This window comes from Pteropus alecto, unplaced genomic scaffold, assembly GCF_000325575.1.
Source record: "Pteropus alecto unplaced genomic scaffold, ASM32557v1 scaffold730, whole genome shotgun sequence".
In the NCBI taxonomy this organism is placed as follows: domain Eukaryota; kingdom Metazoa; phylum Chordata; class Mammalia; order Chiroptera; family Pteropodidae; genus Pteropus; species Pteropus alecto.
In genome coordinates this window covers 72,101-91,655 of record NW_006430048.1, presented here as the reverse complement: position 1 = coordinate 91,655, position 19,555 = coordinate 72,101, and the positions used below count along the sequence as shown (strand labels likewise).

The 19,555-nt window shown below is 36.1% G+C and overlaps 1 protein-coding gene and 1 pseudogene across 1 annotated transcript; both read right to left on the bottom strand.

The window, feature by feature from the left end:
- Nucleotides 1-17,297, bottom strand: part of LOC102891495 — a 79,442-nt pseudogene extending 62,145 nt beyond the window's left edge.
- A 999-nt stretch (nt 17,298-18,296) lies between these two features.
- Nucleotides 18,297-19,307, bottom strand: LOC102891257 (melanoma-associated antigen B16). Its single transcript, XM_006904682.1, has one exon. It carries the CDS (start codon nt 19,305-19,307, stop codon nt 18,297-18,299), a length of 1,011 nt encoding a protein of 336 aa, XP_006904744.1.
- Between the last annotated feature and the right edge of the window lie 248 nt (nt 19,308-19,555).

Sequence of the window (19,555 nt, the reverse complement as noted above, 5' to 3'; positions counted from 1 at the left end):
GTATATATAAAATCATATACTATATATATCTATATATAATTTTTATATATATCTATATAAAATCATATACTATATAACCTTTGAGACTGGCTTCTTTCACTCAGAACTTATCCAAGTTGTGTGCATCAATAATTCTTTCATTTTATTGCTGAATAGTAACTTGTATGGATGTACTATACTTTGTTTATTCATTCTCCTATCAACAGACATTTGAGTTATTTCCAGTATTTTTGTTATAACAAATGAAGCTGCTGCAGTAGACAAACTAATACAATAAACTAATGACTTGCACTCTTGTATAATCCACAGGCTTTGAGTGTGGGAGACACTTGTGAATATGATGAGATATCAATTCTGTGATTAGATTGTTTTATATGGCGCAGTTTTACTCTAAGAAAAGGAGATTATTCTTAGTGAATGTATTAGTCTGCTCAGGCTACATAACAGAATACCACTGACTGGGTGGCTTAAACAACAGAAATGTATTTGTCTCATAGTTCTGGAGGCTAGTAGTTTATAATCAAGGTGCCACCAGGGCTGCTTTATATTGAGGCCTCTCTTTCTGGCTTGCAGATGATTGCCTTCTCACTGTATCCCCATATGGCCTTTTCCTTTGAGTGCATACTCTTCTGGCATCTCTTTCTCTTATAAGGACACCAGGCCTATTGGATTAAGATTCTACCCTTATGAATCATCTAACCTTAATTATCTCCTTAAAGGCCCCGTCCCCAAATACAATCACATTGGGGGTTAGGGCTTTCACATGTGAATTCTGGGGGGACGCATTCAGTTCATAACAGTGGATCTGGCCTAGTTAGTTGCACTCTTAAAAGAGATGGGACTCTTCCTGGTAAAAGAGATTCAAAAAGTGAGAGGGATTCGATACAAGGGAGAATCTTCATTGCTGGCTCTGAAGACAGAGGGGACGTACATCAAGAAATATAGGCAGCCGGGAGGAGATAAGAATGGCCACCAGCTGACAGCCAGCAAGGAAACAGAGACCCAGTCCTAAACAGCAAGAAACTGAATCCTACCACAACTTCATAAGCTTAGAAGAGGACCCTGACTGATACCTTGATCTTAGCCTTGTGTGACTCTGAGCAGAGAAGCTAGCCATGCTGTGCCTGGACTCTTGACCTATAGATAGTGAGCTAATAAATGGAAGTTGTTTTAAGCTACTAAATTTGTGGTAACTTGTTATGCAGAAATAAAAATAAAAATAATAATAGAGATTTTGGTACCTGGAAATAATCTTTGTATTTTTGCTTTGCCAATAACACACTGCCTTGATTACTGTAGTTTTATAGTAGATCATAGTAATGTGAGTCCTCCAGCTTTGTTCTTCCTTTTCAGAATTGTTTTCATATACTAGTAATTGTGCCTTCTCATATAAATTTCAGAATTACTTTTCTTAAATTTGTTACCTTAAGGCTCTACAGTGGGGGTGAAGGCCAGCAATACAATATTGAATAGCTGTGTAAAAGCATCCTCATCTCAAATGGAAATTTTTCAAAGTGTCATTCTTTAGCAGATCAAAGAAATTCCTTTCTATTCCTAGGTTGCTAACAGGGTTGTTTTTTTTTTTTTTAATTTTATTATAAAAAGGACATTTAACATGAGATCTATCCCTTAACAAAATTTTAAATGTACAGTATATTTTCCTTTTTTATCCTACATGTATGTTAAATTTTATCAACTGTTTTCTTTCATTCAAATAATTACATATGAATTTTCAATTTTACAATAATGCAATAATTTACATTAGCTGACTTTCTAATGGTAAATTAACTTACCCTAAGTGTACTACTCTTTTTATATATTGAAGATTCCATTTAGTATTATTGTGTCAATGATTTTTGCATCTATATTCATGAGTGAAATTGACCTATATGTTGGTCTTCTTATACTTTCCTCCTCAGCTTTCTGTATCAGGGATCTGAAACTGAGCTGGGAAGTATTTCTTTTTCTTGTCTTTTGGAAAAGTGTTTGTGAGATTACAATCATTTGTTCTTGAACATTTGAGAGCACCTCATATGAAGCTATAGTTTGTTCATCATCTAGGCAGAAGCATTCCTTGCAGTTCCTAAGGGTGTGTACAGTGTGAGCACAGTGTGGGCAGCTTTAACCCTGGTTTTTGCTTATCCTGATGGGGTAGCCTTTCTGGTATCAGATTTATGAGGAGAAGTATCCAGCCTCTGGCAGGCCTGTACTTTACCCTTTGTATCCTAAACCAGGGTTTTGAAAACTTAAAGTCAAATTCAGCAAATATCCTCAGGGCAAAATTGGCTTCCATGCCCACATTAATTATCTGGTTCCAGCCTTCACTTAAATTTGGCCTGATAATTCTTTCTTGTTTTATAAGCTCAGCAATGTTTTTAAGAAGGTTACTTTTTATAATTTGTCTGGCAGTTTTGGTTGTTTTTGGAAAGAGGCTCAGTCTAAACACCTGGCCAGCTCTGGTATCAAAATAGAAGTTAGATTTGCACTTAGATTTCCATAAACTTTGGTCAGTTTTCCTTTCTAGAAAAGGAATTCGTTTTGAATCAAGAATTTCAGTTCCTTTCAGTTTTTCTTATATGCCCACATGGTGTTTGGTGTGGAAGGTACATTTATGAATAAGACCTTTAGAAATTTCCATTTCAACAAATGTAATAAACGTTAGGACTAACAAGAACTTCAATCCTTTCATATTACTTTTTCGAATACTTTATTTTTTAGAGCAGTTTTAGGTTTATAATAAAATTGAAAGGATGCTATATTGTGCAGAACATTTCACCAGCATTTGTTGTCATCAGTGTTCTAGATTTTTGCCATTCTAATAGGTATATGTATTAGTATCTCACTCTTGTTTTAATTTGCATTTCCCTGATGACATATGATGTGGAGCATCTTTTCATATGCTTATCTGCCATATGTACATCTTCTTTGGTGAGGTGTCTGTTAAAGTCTTTGGCTCAATTTTTAATTGGGTTATTCGTTTTCTTATGGTTGAATTCTAAGTGTTCTCTGTAATTTTGGATAACAATCTTTAATCAGATGCATGTTTTGCAAACATTTTCTCCTAGTCTACGGTTTCTCTTCTAATTGTCTTGATATTGTCTTTTATGGAGCAGAAGTTTTTAATTTTAAGGAAGTCCAGCTTTTCAATTTCTACTACTTCTTTACTTAGGCCTCATTTGTATTTCCAGTCCTTCATTTCATTCTTTATAATTGATTTGCTTATAGATAATTCCAATGTTCCTATGCTCTAGGGTGCAAGACTCAGACTAAGATCAAAATTTAGGATTCAGAGTGATTAGACTGAATTGTTCTGTCAACACAGAAATAAACAAAGATACTTTATCTCTACAGAGAATGCAAGAGGATGAATATTCACAGCAGCATTGTGCAGAACTGTCAGGAGTGTGATAGTGTTTGGGCTACTTTGAACCTTAAGTAATGAAGGTTTAGGAGGAATGAATGTTTCCGGATGAACTCTGGCTTAAATGTGCTCTGAACACTGGTTTGTAGGAAGAAAGAGGTAAGGTGACTATAATGTACCTTTCAAGCTCCAAAACTATGGAGAAAATCCATAGAAGTGGGATTTAGGGGAAAGCCCTAAAGCACTCCTTGTAAAAAGGGTCTTTCTAAACTGAATAAGCAAAGAATTTAAAACATAAGCCCATGTGGAACTGAGCTGAGTCCCCATATGTTGGTGAATTCCTACTGACAACTGGGAGAGGGCAAATTCTTTTAAATTTTCTCAAACTTTGTACCTTCAAACAGGCCAGTTTTTATAGTTTCCTACTGCTAAAATAAACTAGTCTCTATTTGCTTGCAATAATCAGTCTTTTATAAGGTTTGTAGGCAGTGGGATGTTTATCTTTCCATCTCTTCACAGTTCATGGTTGAGCACATGCAAGTAATATAAGTATTAGTCTATAAAGATCTATCAATATATCATTTATTTTTGGCAGCTGTTTATACAAAAAAAATCAAAACTGATTAAGAATTAGTTATATATTCTTATGGGGCATTTTTCTGGCTTTGAGAAAATAAAAGCTTATATCTGTAAAGTTTAAAAGGATTTTTGTGTCTATCAATTTTATATTCAGCAAGGATTGGAAACACAGACATACGTATATCCATTTTAATAAGCTAACTAAAGTGAATACCTTAGTATTTTTAACTGGGAACTCATTTGGTAAGACTTGCTTACATTTGAGAAAATAAAAATCTAAAATTTGTAGTCTACTAACCAGAAACATAAATGAGGTAAGCCTACTCGACATCTGGAAACTTCTCACAAAGAAGATTATTTCTTGGTACTGACAAAAGGAAACATGTTCCTCAAAGCTGCTTTAGGCTTCCGCACTTACTGGATATAGGTAAATTGACCTAAGAAGAGGTGGAGGTCCAAGTAATAGAGATCTAAGAACTGAGTAGCTGAGAATGGTGGAGGAATATGCCTTTTTCTAGCTCTCTTGAAATGAGCAGATTTTTTCCATAAGCAAATAAATAAATGTGAACTAAGACTGATTAGAGCCCACTTCCTGAGCTTTTACTCTCTATTAGGCAAATTATCTACATTAGTTCTAACCTTTACCACAACCAGGAAATAAAAAAGACCACTAGTATTACTCCCATTTTACAGATAAATAAACTGAGCCACAGCACAGACAAGTTGTTCAAAGTTACATTGTTAGTAGTGGTAAAACTAGAACCTGAAATCGTTTATTTCTGACTCCAAATCTTGAATTATTTCCATTACACTCTCAGTTTAATATTCAATGTTGTGATCAAAAAAAGCACAGTTTCATTGAAACATATTTAAAACTGCATATGAGAGTCATCCAAGTAACCCTGCTTAGTACAGTTTTACATAAACCACATTTCCAGTATTCTTTTTCTGATTTCTATACCTTTCAGTGTTGAAAGTATCATCTGAAATTAAGTGCAGTATAATCTTGTTCACATTAAATATTTAAAGTCTCAGGTCCTATTTGATGTACCTTTCACCTAATCCTTTCTTTCTTGTTCTCTTCTCAATAGCCACAGTTAGAAATAAATGCATCAAAATGCTAAAGTTGAGAAGAAATAAAAAATTTGACTGAAACTTGTCATAATAGCCATTTGATCAAAAGGTATAAATAACATATCTGATCTTTCTCTGTTCCACAGAAGGAAAAGAAATGAAATAGAAAAGTATTCAGGAAGAAAAGAGCATGGAAAAGTGAGACAAACGATATTGAGAAAAAATAAAATGGCTTTCCAACATGAGTTGACTGCTTATTTGGAAAATCTTTTGAATGTAAATTTTACCAATGGAGAGAGATTTCTGGACTAGCAATTGTGAACATACTTGATTAAACAAGAGAATGGACTTGATTAAGTGAGATAACATATGTAAACATTCATGTTATCCAGTAGGGGCCCAATTAATGAGTATTCCTATTTCTTTCTTTCCTTTATTTTTTTTTAAACTATTCTATTTTCTGTGGAAATGTTGACTTTATACAGAAGACATTGTTTGGGGTGTTAGATAAATTCATTTTCATATCCTGATTCTACTTTCCTATAGCTATATGATACAAAGCAAGACATTTAAATTCTCCATGCCTCAGTTTCTTCATCTCAAAAATGGATTCACAGAGTTACTATGAGGCTTTCATCTGACAATGTATTTAAGGAACATACATACTAAAATACCTGTGATTGGGTTACAATTATTCAATGGCATACTTGTCAATGCAAAAATATATTTCTAAGAAATTAATTTACATTGAACCATTTCTTTAGGTCTCCATGAAGTCACAGGAAAGATTCAACATCTCATAAGAAAACTGAACCATCAAGCATCTCCCAGTTAAGCCACTCTCAAATTCCTGACCCACAGACACTGTGAGATATAAATGTTTCTTGCTTTAAGTCTCTCAATTTGGGGAAAATTTGTTATACAGCAATATATAACTACTACAAATCTCTTAAAGGATATATGTAACATTTCCTAATATAATTGACCACAATTTGTGGAGATGTTAAAGCTATTTGTGAAAGGAAAGCCTTGATAATTAATGAAGTGATATAGGTATGAGGAATGGAATGATAATTTGACTATCTCCAAGAATATGGATTAACCCCTCTTGCTATTGTTTGTGTGTTTTATTTCAATACAATTTCAAAGTAAGGATGTTCTCTTGACTAAAGGAAGTATTTTTTAACAGAACTTGTAGTTTATGTTACATGTATGATATTTTTGAGAGTCAAAACAATATCGAAGCTCAGTAAAGACAGCTAGTAATGAAGCTATAGTCAAATGAAGTCACCTTTATTTAGTAGACTGCAGCAAATGAGAACACACCCCACAGGGAACCTTGGGGCATTTCAGTAAAGGTGATTTGAAAGGGTCTTTTTATAGATCTGTGCTTATAATTTGTATTCCCAAAGGACATTGCAGAATTCTCTCTTGGATTGGATCTTGTCAAGAAGAAGAAACAGTTTAGCAATTAAATTTTCAGTCATCTTTTTTCACAAGGGAGGGGAATAATGCTGACCTGGGAACATCATTGATAATAAAGCAAACATAACTGATAAAGAGGGATCATTTAGTCTTATTTTCAGCTGTGGTGTGGTCTTGTGTATAAATACTGCTTATATGACCTTGTCCATGTCTCATTGGAAACAAGTGATTTGTTACTGATTAGAGTTAAAATACTGAAGTGGTGCTCCATAACCATTTTCACAATGTAAAAAGTCAAACATACACTCAAAATAAAATCAGTCTCATGACTTCTCTTCAATCCCCTCTCTCATCCTTACCACCATACAACTTTATTATGAGTTCGTCCTAGGTGGATATGAATGTGCACTTGACTGTTATGTAAATTTAACAATTTAGTTGTATATATTGTTTTGCAATTTGCTTTCCCCTCAACTAATAATACATGTTGGAGTTTGTTTCATATCAGTGTCTATAAAGTCTGGAAACACAGATAACATTATTTTATTATTTTACAGAGTAAAGATGTCTTTCATTATATTCGATATACTTTTCTAGATCTCCAGACTTTATATACACTCTATAAATAGACCTACCTTTTTCTTATATTAAAAAAAATAGCTAACCATTTAATTAAAACACAAGTGTTTTAATTCAAAAGTTATCTTGAGTAGTAAAGGTATTGAGCTCCATAATCAATATGCCAGGTATTATTTATGAGAATTTGTAGGCTATTTCTCACATGGGTCATGAGAAATATGAGAAAAAAATACAGAGCCTGAGTACTGTTTGTCTTACTTTGTTCGGGCTGTTATAACAAAATACTACAAACTGGGTAGCTCATAAACAATAATTTATTTCTCACAATTCTGGAGGCTGGGAAGTCTGAGATCAAGGTGCCAGTGGGTGAGGGCCCAATTCTGGGCTGCAGACTTTCGGTTGGATCTTTGTATGATGGAATGGGCCAAGGACCTCTGTAGGGTCTCTTTTGTAAGTCAATAATCCCATTCATGAGGGCTCTGCCCTCATGGCCTAGTTATCTCTCAAAAGCCCCACCTTTTAATACCATTGCATTGAGCATTAGGATTTCAACATATGAATTTTGGGGGAACACAAACATTCAGATCATAGCACTGTTATATTATGTCTTTCTGTCTTGTGTAAATGTATCTCTGCATTTCCATTTCTTGATCTTTAAGGTACAAAAGCCTTCTGATCATAAAGAAATATGATAAAATATCAAGTAGCAGATGGAGAAAGACACGCAAAACATGACATCCTAGTCTTGATTTCCAAAGGCTTAAATGCTCCAGTAGTGAACACAGGACCAGTGAGGGATTTTCCATTTGCCCCTTGAGAGCTTATTATAACATTGCTATGCTGTATTTGGGCAAAGCAGTTTCTTAACCTAATCTATGTTATCATTGACTCATTTTATAGACCTCTAGGCTTATTGTATTTTATTTACATTCCTTTTCTGAACCTGGAAACACGAATAAAGCCAGCCTAGAGAACCAAGCCTCAACCTTTGAAATCCAGCTTTTACGTCTTTATTTAATTTTTCAATGTCCACCCGCATGTACTTTTTCATTAATCTAAAATAGATTGTCCTTCCATATATTTCTCTATTTCTTACAAGATGAGGGTTTCACAGAAAGAGATTCTTTATACAGTACGTGGAATTAATTCTATCATGGGGTTTTAATATTTTCTTCTTCATTTGCTCCTATATTATGCTTCATTATAAAGCAATGAAGATTTAAAATGGATAAAATACAGAAGTAGACACTGTAGCATTACTTCATTTAATTTAGTATGTTTTAATGGCACATTAAACATGTGCAATTCACAATAAACATGATATATGTTAAGTAAAAAATTGAAATAACTTTTTTGGTAAATATAACAAATGAACTTTTAACTACAGCTACTTTTAATGTGTTAACTGTTCTATTCAAACTATAACATGGCAATTGTCATCGGAAATCTTCTCTTTTAAGAACAATAAATTAAGAGTATTAAACTAGTTTCTCTTCATTACTGAGATTAAGAGTCAGGAGTGTATCCTGATCATATAGCTTTTTAATTAAACTGTCTATGATTATTGTATGTCCTAAAATGGCATGCTTCATGCTTTGTTTAATTCGCCCATGCCACTTCACATAAAAGAAATTACCATTGAATGTGCCTTCACTAGGTAATCTTTATCCTCTGTTCCACATTTTAAAAAAAAGTATTTTCTAGAGCACCAAGCAAGTCATTGAATGTTAGGTTACAAAGGCTGTGTCCATGCAGAAGTAGCCTATCTTAAGTGACCATCAATTACTTAGACCAAAAACTAATTGTTTAGTGCCAAGCTATCTGACTGAGTTGACTGGTTTCTCATGGAATTAAAAATGCATTGATTACATTCAAATGATGAACTGACATACTGTAGACTAAGATAGAAATAATGGTTCACTGAATTTTAAGGATAGATAAAACCTTAGATCAAGGTTTCTCAATCTCAATATTATTGATATATTGGGCCAAAGCATTTTTTTCTTGTAGGGGGCTGTTCAGGGCATTGGCATTAGAGGTTGTTTAACAGCATCCCTGGCTTCTACTCACTAGAAGCATCAGCAGCACTCCACCTCAGGTTGTGACAACCTGAAATATTTCCATAGCTTACCAAATGTCTTCTGGGTGACAAAAATCACCTTTTTTTTTTTTTGAAATCTGCTGCCTTAGAGAATTTCTGATCTTAATACACTCATTTGTGAAAGAAGAAAACTTAAAATCAGGTAGGTAAAATTACTTGGCAAAGATCACTAAAAGAATTCTATGAATATTATACTAATTGAATAATCATTTGACATTACTTTCAATTTCACATTCTTAATATATTTTATAAAGCTCATGTAATAAACATACTCACTTGATTTGGGGGTTACTATCTAGATAGTGGGTTTGAAGTAACTATATCTCACAATGTAGGTTTGGTAGGTGATATTCTCCCAGATAAACCAAGTTTCAGATGCAAGTGTTTTATTAAGGATTTGCTCCCAGGAGGAACAATTAAGGGAGTGAAGGAGGAAGAAAGAAAAGAAAAAGAAGTCAAATAAGTGTGTTATTTCAGGTGAGGTGTCAGACTCAGTCTAATCCTACTAAAATCTCTAGAGCATAAAGTACATCTCAAAAGGATATTAGCCTTGAATCAAATAAGCTGTTCTGTCATTGACTATGGACTATTCTGGGATTGGATATTGGTACAAAAATTCCTAGGTACTTCCAATTCTTTATACTGAAAAGAAGGTCGTGGATTATCTGGGGACTTGGAGGGGATAAGACTGGTATAAAATTGCTAGAGATTTCTGATTCTCTGTGTAAACAAGGAGACTGCAATGTCCATGGATAATCTTCTGAGGGTTAAATGTATGACATCTCAACAGTAAAGCACGCAGAAGCCTGTAAAGGGATACACAAAGCTGGTAAGTGGTATCTGAGGGTATCTGGACAGGGCACTACCAGTGTTTACTCCAGTGGTATTGTGAAAAAACGAGAGACCTTAGAGACAGATAGATAGATAGATAGATAGATAGATAGATAGATAGATAGATAGATAGATAGATATAGATATAGATATAGATATAGATAGATATAGATATAGATATAGATATAGATATATACACTCATGTTATGGCCTTTCTATTTACTGCATGGCCTCAGGCAAATTGCTTTAATTTATAGACTCACAGTTTCTTTACCTTTAAACTTTAGGCAATAACACCTAATCTATCTCATATGATGTGAGAATTAAAATATATAATAAATGCAAGATGGAGACCGTATAACAATATTGCTATTGTGCTTTTAAATTCACGAAAAAGTATATCTTCCTATTTGTTTAGTTCTTTTACAATTTCCCTCAGTAAGGCTACAACATTTTTTTGTAAAGGTCATATACATGTTGCATTAGATATATTCCAAGGTACTTGACATTTTTAATCTTATTGTTGATGGTATTTCTTAATTTTATATTTCAGCATTTTTTCCCCTGATGTATAGAAATACAATTGATTTTTTATAAAGAATGAATATTCAGAAAAATCTTAATCCTTCTCATACATTTTGCCTTAGATTATGTTGGATTATTCACATATATAATCATATTATTTGTGATTGACACAATTTTGTTTCATCCTGTACAATTTCAATGTATTTTGTATATAATATCTGCCTCATTGTAGAGGTGAAAATCTGCAATACAATGTTGAGTAGCCATGTAGAACATAATTGTCTCAAATGAAAATCTTTCAAAATTTCACCAATAACTGATAATCTTTTTCAGGTTAAAGAACTTCCTTCTATTACTAGGCTGATAAGAGGACTTTTCTTCATTTAATACTGAATATGTGTTCAATTTATCAAATGCTTTTTTTCCCACTAAAATGAATTTTCTCTTATATAAAGCAATAATTAACATTAACTGATCTTCTAATGATAATGTATTTCTGCATCAGGGGTCTGATAGCATGAAACCAAGTTGGGAAGTAAGTGTTCCTTTTTCCCGTCCTTTGGAGAAGTGTGCGTGAGGTTATAATTATTTGTTCTCAATCATTTGAGAGCAATAGAAGCCATCTTTTGCTCGGCATCTAGGCAGCATTCCTTGCAGTTCATGAGGGTGGGTAGGATGTGAGGCAGCTTTACCTCTGGTTCACCTTTACCTAGGGCTGCCAGATTTAGCAAATTAAAATGCTAGGCACCTAATTAAATTTGAAATATTTTAATTATCTGCATTAGTTTTCTAGGGCTACCATAATAAAGTACCATAGACTGGGTGGCTTAAACAACATAAATTTACTTTTTTTACAATCCTGGAGGCTAGAAGTCCAAGATCAAGGTGCTGGCAGGGATGGTTTCTTCTTAGGTCTCTCTTTGGCTTATAGTTGGCCATCTTCTCCCTGTGTTTTTATACCATCTTCCCTCTGTGTATAGATGTCCTAATCTCTTCTTATAAAGATACCAATTACACTGAATTAAGACCCACTCTAATTATCTCATTTTAACCAATTGCCTCCCAAAAGAACCTATCTCCAAATACAGTCATCTTCTGAGGTAGTGAGGGTTAGGATTCAACATATGAATTTTGAGGAAACACAGTCTTATGGGATATACTTATACTAAAACATTGTTGCTTATATGAATTAAATTATAAATGCCTAAATTATATATATGTATATTTTTAGTTATATCCTCCTAATGATTTACGTCTCTTTAACAGTTTCTTGTTTTACAGAATTTACTTATAAAATTCGTTGCAGTTTCAGTCTGTCTTCTATTTACATTGTACCATAGCTTTTATAGTGGTTACTTTCAACATGTTTCACTATTTTGTCCTATCAGAATTAGTGAGTATATATGCTCAACATTAGCATATATACTAAGCTATTATACTGAACATGTACTGAAATGATTAAAAATTCTGAGAACTGCTCTTTGATTTTGCTTTGTTAAATCACACAAACCATCTTTCATGGCATACTTCACATTTCCATTGTTCTGGATTGTGTTCCATTTCTTAACTTGTTTTTTTTTGTTTTTTAATGTTGCACTCTGACAAAAAGAGCATCGTCATCAATTGTTATCCTCTTCTTCTTGCTTCCCTGCTGGAAGAATATTCAGTAACATCCATATTACTAAATCAAATTCCTTGAGTGATGAAATCCATTTCAAATGATAATCTTGACAAATTCCATAATAATTACCCACTATGAGTCAGAATTATTTTTTCCTTTTCATAAGTAATGTTACTCATTTTAAGAACAGCCTTGACATATAAAGGGAAACATTTTTCATCAATTCTTTCTATAACATATTCAAGAAGTTCCTTTAATCAATGAAGTACTTTAACAACACTGCTCTTCTTTTAAAGCACATAATCTTATTGCTAGAGGAATTTTAAAAACTACGAACAAGAAATAAGTGAACTTTACTCAGCAACTTATTTAAAAAGTCAAATATATACAAATAAAAATAGATGAAAGCAACCATTGCAAGAATTGAAAAGACTGAATTTGAAAATTTCATGGCCACATCAGTCAGTAATTCTGTCACTAACAAGTCTGAACAAGTCCGTAAACAGGGCTGGTATGGTTGAAAGGGTTGTAAAATTGTGAACTAAGAATAGCTTGAACTTGCTATTTGATGCCAAAAGGTGAACTCCCAGTTTGCCAGAAGGGAGAATTGTACTTATAAGGCACAGTCTTCCCAAACAAACCTGGAGCTGGTCTTCTATGAGGTTTTGGTTAGCTTGGGGATTCAAGAATTGGTAGACATTCAGAAGTGGAGTGTTTAGGGACAGGCAGACTTTCAGCTGTGTTCTTATGGTCACTAGAGTAAGGCTGCTGTGGATCTGCTGACTTTCAGAAGCATGGCCCCTGGACTGAAGAATTTGCTGATTGGATGCTGTCTGAAGTGTGAGGCTGTCGCTGCTTGGCTCACTTTCAGGACAGGTGTGTTAGGGTAGTATCAATGATGGGCTGCTTTTTAGAAGCCTGGAGCTGTCATTGATTTGCTAACTTTCAGAAACTTGTTTCTAGAGGCAGTCATTTTCGAGCTGATTCTACTGATTGTGTGTCTCATTAATAGAGGTTACTGTTCATGACTTGGGACTATGGGCAAAAACAAAACAAAACAAAACAAAAAACAGGCTTTTACTTTCTTGAATATTTCCTTTCTTTAATTCTAAATTCCTCCTTTTGATCTTCCCTCAGCCAAACTTCTGGAGAGACCCAGATATTTATTTGTGAAGGTATGATTTTCCATATAAGTGATTTAATTAGTTATGGTTGAAAAATAGTTCTAACTGCTAAATTTTTGTAACTTATTTAAAAAGCTGAATACAGGACGTTTAAGATGTCCTGATAAAGTCAATATAGAATGCAGGAAAAAATCACATACAGCACATGTCCTGTGTGTTCAGGACAGCTGGCAACCCTAGATGAAGTTCATGTCTGAGGCAAGGTTTTTTAGCACCAAGCTCTCCCAGCATTGTTGAGAGGGCATCCTAGAGTTCTGTGGGTGTCAAGGCCCACTGCCCCACAAAGGGAGATGAGGCTGAATGGATAGGACTCTGGGCTTGCAGTCCCCACTTTACCCAGACTGCTCAGCCTTCCTTGTGTTCATGGATTGGATTTCTAGGAAAGGCTTCAGCTGGAGTAAGCAGTCTCATGTCTAAAGTTTTGATGATAATTATCCCCAAGTTAGTACTCAAGTTAGATAAAGAATGTGTCATGAAGTTCTAATCTCCAGAAACATGGACCCAAGATTGCCTATAGTCCCTTGCTCTGTACGTCATGAGAGACTTGAATTACTACAGAGTTGCTAGCTGCCTAGGACACATTAGTTACAGCAGATACGTGTCTATGTACTGTGAGTGTAAGCTCCACCCTAAATAAAGGCTATCAAGAGTAGAGACCCAAGACATCAGATTCAAGATTGAAAAATCATACATATATTTTATTATATATATATTTTAAGCCACAAATACACAGGTACAGGCAATACACAGGGAAAAGGCACAAGTATCTGTTTAAAAGAGAGTTTAAGGAAACAGGAAAACTTCCTCTGATTGGTAGATTTCTGAGTGAATACTTTTTTCCCTTTAAACTCTTCCTTGAATTTATTAAGCTTTGTGTAATTTTTGGTTCCAATAGTATTTGCAGGGGAGGAGACAGAATATAGGCCACTATATGCACACCACTTGATTTTACCTCTACCTGTGGCCTCAAATGACATCTCTTGATGCAGCCAAACCTAATCTGCAGCCTGGGCCCCTCCTGATAGCCAGACTTTTGGTTTCTACTACCCACTGGACATCTCTACTTGGACAGACAGCAAAACCTTACCATCTATATGGCCCACACTGACCTCATCCACCATCCACCACACCCTTCCTCATCTTTACCTCTAACTTAAATTCCCACTAACTCTCCCTCCTCTTTATCCTCAATCTCATCTAAGAGGAATAGCTTCTATCTAGTCGGTCAACCTGCAAAACTCAGAGTCATTAGAGACTCTCTTCTACCCTACCCTATCGCATTGTCCTCTAACTTCCTAAAACTCAAATCTGTTTCAAATCCTCAGCCTGAATCAAATGCTTTGCCATTTTCTTTACTTAGTGTTCAATAAGTACTTGCTGGATGAATGAATGAATGAATGAATCAATCAATCAATCCAATCAGTCAAAGTACCAGAGGTGACATTCACTGATCAAAATAATCCCTGGTGGGATCTTCTGCCTCCGTGAATTCCCATGGGAAACTACCACTAAGAATATGATCATCAACATCTCCTTCCTAGACCCTAACACCCTCATCTTGGAGGTAGGGATGCTGGCAACAACATAGTACATCATTATGCTTCCATTACTGGACCCCACACATCTCTATCATCCTCTGTCAATTTAACAAGGAATTGTAGCATCTCCATCAGTTCACCATACACTCTGAAAATGTCTACCCCCTGGTCCAATCCCCTATCCCAGGCAGTATCTGGTGATAACACAGGCCAGCAAACACAGCCCTAGGACACCCACCTCTGATGTGCCAAAAATTCAGGGATTGTAAAAAGGCAGTCTGAGTTAGAGACACAGTTTGGGTTGTTTTTCAAGACATGTCCACACTTAGCCCTTAACGTGCAGTCACTGGAATAATTAGCCCCTAAAGGCATTCCTTCTCCAACTTCCCCATCCTTGCAATTGCATATCCCTTTGCACTACTCATAGTATCTCTGGCCTGTCTCAATTGTTTGTCATTCACTAACCTTACCCAGTCACATAGCCTCAACCTAAGTAAAGGGGTTCCACTATATATAAGGTAAAAAGATAGCCATTTCCAGACAACATAAAGATAGCTCCCAGCCCAGGTACATTGGCAAATGTACTCTGGACCCCCAGGGTCACCAAGAAATGTGGCTCTACTAGAATCCATCAATAACATCACTAGTTGATACAGAAGAGCCAGCTATATTCTGCCTGATAACGTGTAGAGAGGATTCTAAGGTAGAGCAGGATGTCTGATGTGCTTTGGGTTCTTTCATCAAATTATCTGCCCATTTAGATCACTCAACAATTTCCAGCTGGTAGAGGTGAGTCAGAAATTTTCCAAGCCTATTCATGTAAGTGTTACCGGATGCCCCATCCTGATCCTTATGGTCACTTCTCCACGTGATGCTGAACTCGAGATTCAGATTCCCACCTGCCAGCTTGCCCTCAGCCCTCTGTACTTGGTTTTGCTGGTGGTCTCTCTCATGGACTCTGGAAATTGCTCTCCCTTGCCGTCTTCCTCATACCCCTCACTACATGACAGTGTACTGTCTGGCCCCAATCTCTGGCACCTGTTCGTTTTAACCAAATCTTTTCTTCTCAATGTAAAAGGAAAATACCTAGTTGCCATCAGAATTTTATTAAAGCATGTTCAGAGGAATCCTGTAACTCCAAGTATCATTGCAGAAATCCAGATTTATATGAGCAAGAGATTAAGTTAATTTTCTGCTCAGCCTAATTATAAAACAGGAAAATACAAATTAATACAACTGTGAGACATTATTTTTTAATATATGTTTGACCAAAAGTTAAGGGACGAAAAGCCAAAATGTGAAGAGAGTATTTACATACATTAATTTGTGAGAATATGAAATGATAGATTTGTGAGATGATATTTTGGCAATATTTATAAAAAATTACAATTTTCATATCCTCTCCACTTTATCCCACTTTCTGTTTTCCATGTATTTCCTATGCACATTTGCCCAAAAACTGATGTCCAAAGATACTGATTTCAGTTCTATTAACCATGTAAACTCATGGGAACTATTTACGTGTCCATTAGGAAGAGAATAATTAAATTATTCTGGAACATTCATACTTTAGAATCCTAGAGAGCAGTTAAAAAAATGAAGTGGATTTACATGTTTTGTCATAGAACAATACTGCGTTCCTTTTATTAAATGACAAAGGCAAATGAGAGAATATGTACATCACTACCCATTACATTAAAGAAATCACAGTATATTTTTATAGCACATCTATGTATTAGAACGTTATCCTTAAAGTTATAACACACACCATATATTTCATTGCAGTTACCTCTGAGAAGAAAGCTTAATTTTGGAGGAATATTGTAATGGGAAGGGATAGATTTATGTATGTTAGAAATATTTGCAACAAGAATATATGCACTATTACTAGCTTTGTCATCAAATTTTTTAAATAAGCTTAACAAGCTTAATAAGCTTAGTACCTGTTTATTAGTTAGATAAAGTAACTGCTAGCTGATACAAAACATAAAACCTAAAATCTGAATGGCTTAACACAACAAAGGCTTATTTCTTGTGCACATAAAATTTGATGTGATTTGGCAGAGGATCTTTTCTACTGTGTGGCCCAGAGACCCAGGCCATTTCCCTATTAGAGAATATATTATTTAATTTGGGCTCTGGGGCTATTTCCCAATTGAATGCAACTCAGAGCTCCTAGAATTTGTGTCAAGGGCTTCCCTCCCTCCCAGTTGCCCTTCCAACACTCCAAAAATCTAGGCCTTGCTTACTTTGCCAAATTATACTGAATATAACCTATTTAAATGTCTCTTGAATGGTGCAGGCTCTGAATCTCCCAGCCCAGGGCAAAAAGTGCCAGTGCAGTGGCTTCTGGTGACACTTACCTCAAGAAAGTACCACCCTTATTTCTTGCTAACTCTTTGAAGATGATATTCATAAAACACCAAATTTGTGCTATGTGTTCATCTGTACTTGGATAAGAACACAGGTTATCTTCCATTTTTGTCCCAGGTTGGATCTGGTTTACCCATGATTGCAAAGTAACTGCTAAAAACAGTTTTCCATTACAGGCTTAAGTCTCTGAACTCTGAGATCCACCATCTGAGGGTCTTGCCCCTGCTCACCACTCGCACTGCCTCATCTAGCGTACCATACAGTTTAACTTAAAATTATCTGTCATTGAAAGACTTGCAGTTTTCCAAGGCCTTAGCCTGCCTTGTCTCAGGACCTTTACACTTGATCGTCCTCATATGGAACCCACCTCCCGACTTCCTTTGACTTTTTCTTTGGTATTAAAGGATACTCACCATTTTCTTTACGTGATTCCTGCACTTAGACTGTCCAATTCTATGGGTGGGAAGTGAATCTTGTTCATCCTAACATCCCCAGTACACACAGAGTGCTTTCTAAGGAGCAGATGCTGAATTAATGTTTTGAAAATAAATGAGCCAGTGTACATGAAGTCTAATTTATTAAGATTTTTTTCTCATACATTCTTAAACAAGCTGAGCAAATGCATGTAGATGTCATTTAATTTTACAGAATGGCAGATTAAAAGGGATAAAGGAAGCCAAGAATTGATCATCTTTTAGGTTTTTTTCCTGATCTCAACTATTTTACTGAGTTCTTTGACAGTTCCAAGGTAATGCCTATTCAAATGTCATGTTACCTTTTTCAGAACATAAAATAAGACTGTCAGTTTCACAATTTCATTTACAAACAAAACTTGTATTCTTAAATTTCATAAATAGCAATAAATGTAAGACTAATGCCATTCATAAACTTAGATTCTGAAGCTAATGAAATGTTATGTTAAATAGAACAACATTTGAAAACTAACTCTCCCCAAAAGAAGATAAAGCTGCACATTAACCATATAAGAGAGGGACACAAAAGATGTTATACACTGTGTCATCTACAGCCCCACCAGAGCATTCTACGAACTAAAAGGTTGACTGCTCTCTTCGATGACAAAGTGAAAAATCTGCCTCAGACTTCATTAGGGGTGGGGGTAGCTACCGGATTTGGCACTGGAACTTGCCCTAGCCTTGGCAGTGGTGCTAGCCCTGGCTGTAGTTCTAGCCTGGGCTCTCTCTGCTTCATCTCTCAAAGCCTCCTGATACTGGGATGAGAACCACTTGGGGTCAGACTGATGGATCTTGGTCAAAAACTCTAGCAATTTCATCTTGCTGGTTTCAGCATGGGCTCTTGGCCCCCACAGGAATTCATAACGTGGTGGATGACTGTTAGGCACTTGCTGGTACTCCAGGTATTTTTCCTGCACCAAATCTTTGGTGATGAACTTCCTGGGCTCCCCAAAAATGAAGTGATTTCTCCCAGAATATAAGCCCATCATATTCAGCACTTCCCAGATCTCCTCCTCAGTTGCACAATTGCCCTTCATAAAGATTACACCTAGGACAATTATCAGGAGGCTGGTCTTTGGCATGGTCCCATCGCCACTCAGCCTCGGATCATAGGTGAGGCCTAGTTTGTTAACAAGGACATAGCTATGGCTACTGGTGTCCACCTCCTCCACATCAATGCCAAAGACCAGCTCCATGTGCTCAGAGGCTCTCTTGAAGATCTCAGGGAAGTCACTCCTATACTCTTTAATAACAACATCAATCATGTCTGCTTTTGTGATGGGCTCATTCATTTGATACTTGTGCAGCAGGAACTGCACCAACAAAGTAACCTTCTCATCTAAAGTGCCTAGAGGCAAGTTTTCAGTGTCTGGTCGGTACTTTGAAGAAGCTGAACTAGCCTCCCTTTCTTGACTGTCATTGCTCTTATCTAATTTGCATGATGAGATGGCTTTCTGAGGACTCTGGGGGCTACAGGGGGTCCCAGTAGCCAGAGCCTCCAGGTTGCCAGGCACTGGACGATGGGAGGAGAGAGAGATCTCCTCCAGAGCCTGGGAGACCTGTGCAGCCTCCAGGCCCTGAGTCTCACTGTGGGCACAGTGTTGTTCCTGTTTCCAATGTGGAATCTTCTGATGACGAGACATGCTCACTCTTGGTGGTAGCAGGCAGGAATGTGGGCAGGAGGTGGATGATAGGGGACCACAACCTAAGGAGAAAGGGAGGATGTGAGTGGCCTCATACTCTGATAAACAGTGCCTCTACCCATATTCTCCTGAGGGCAGTGCTCTAGAGTGTGTGATCCCCCCAGTCCCTACTCAGCATCTTACCTTGGTTCCTGGCAGGGTCTTGGAATCTTCCTTCTGTTCACCTGAGGCAGCAGTGCTCAGAACAG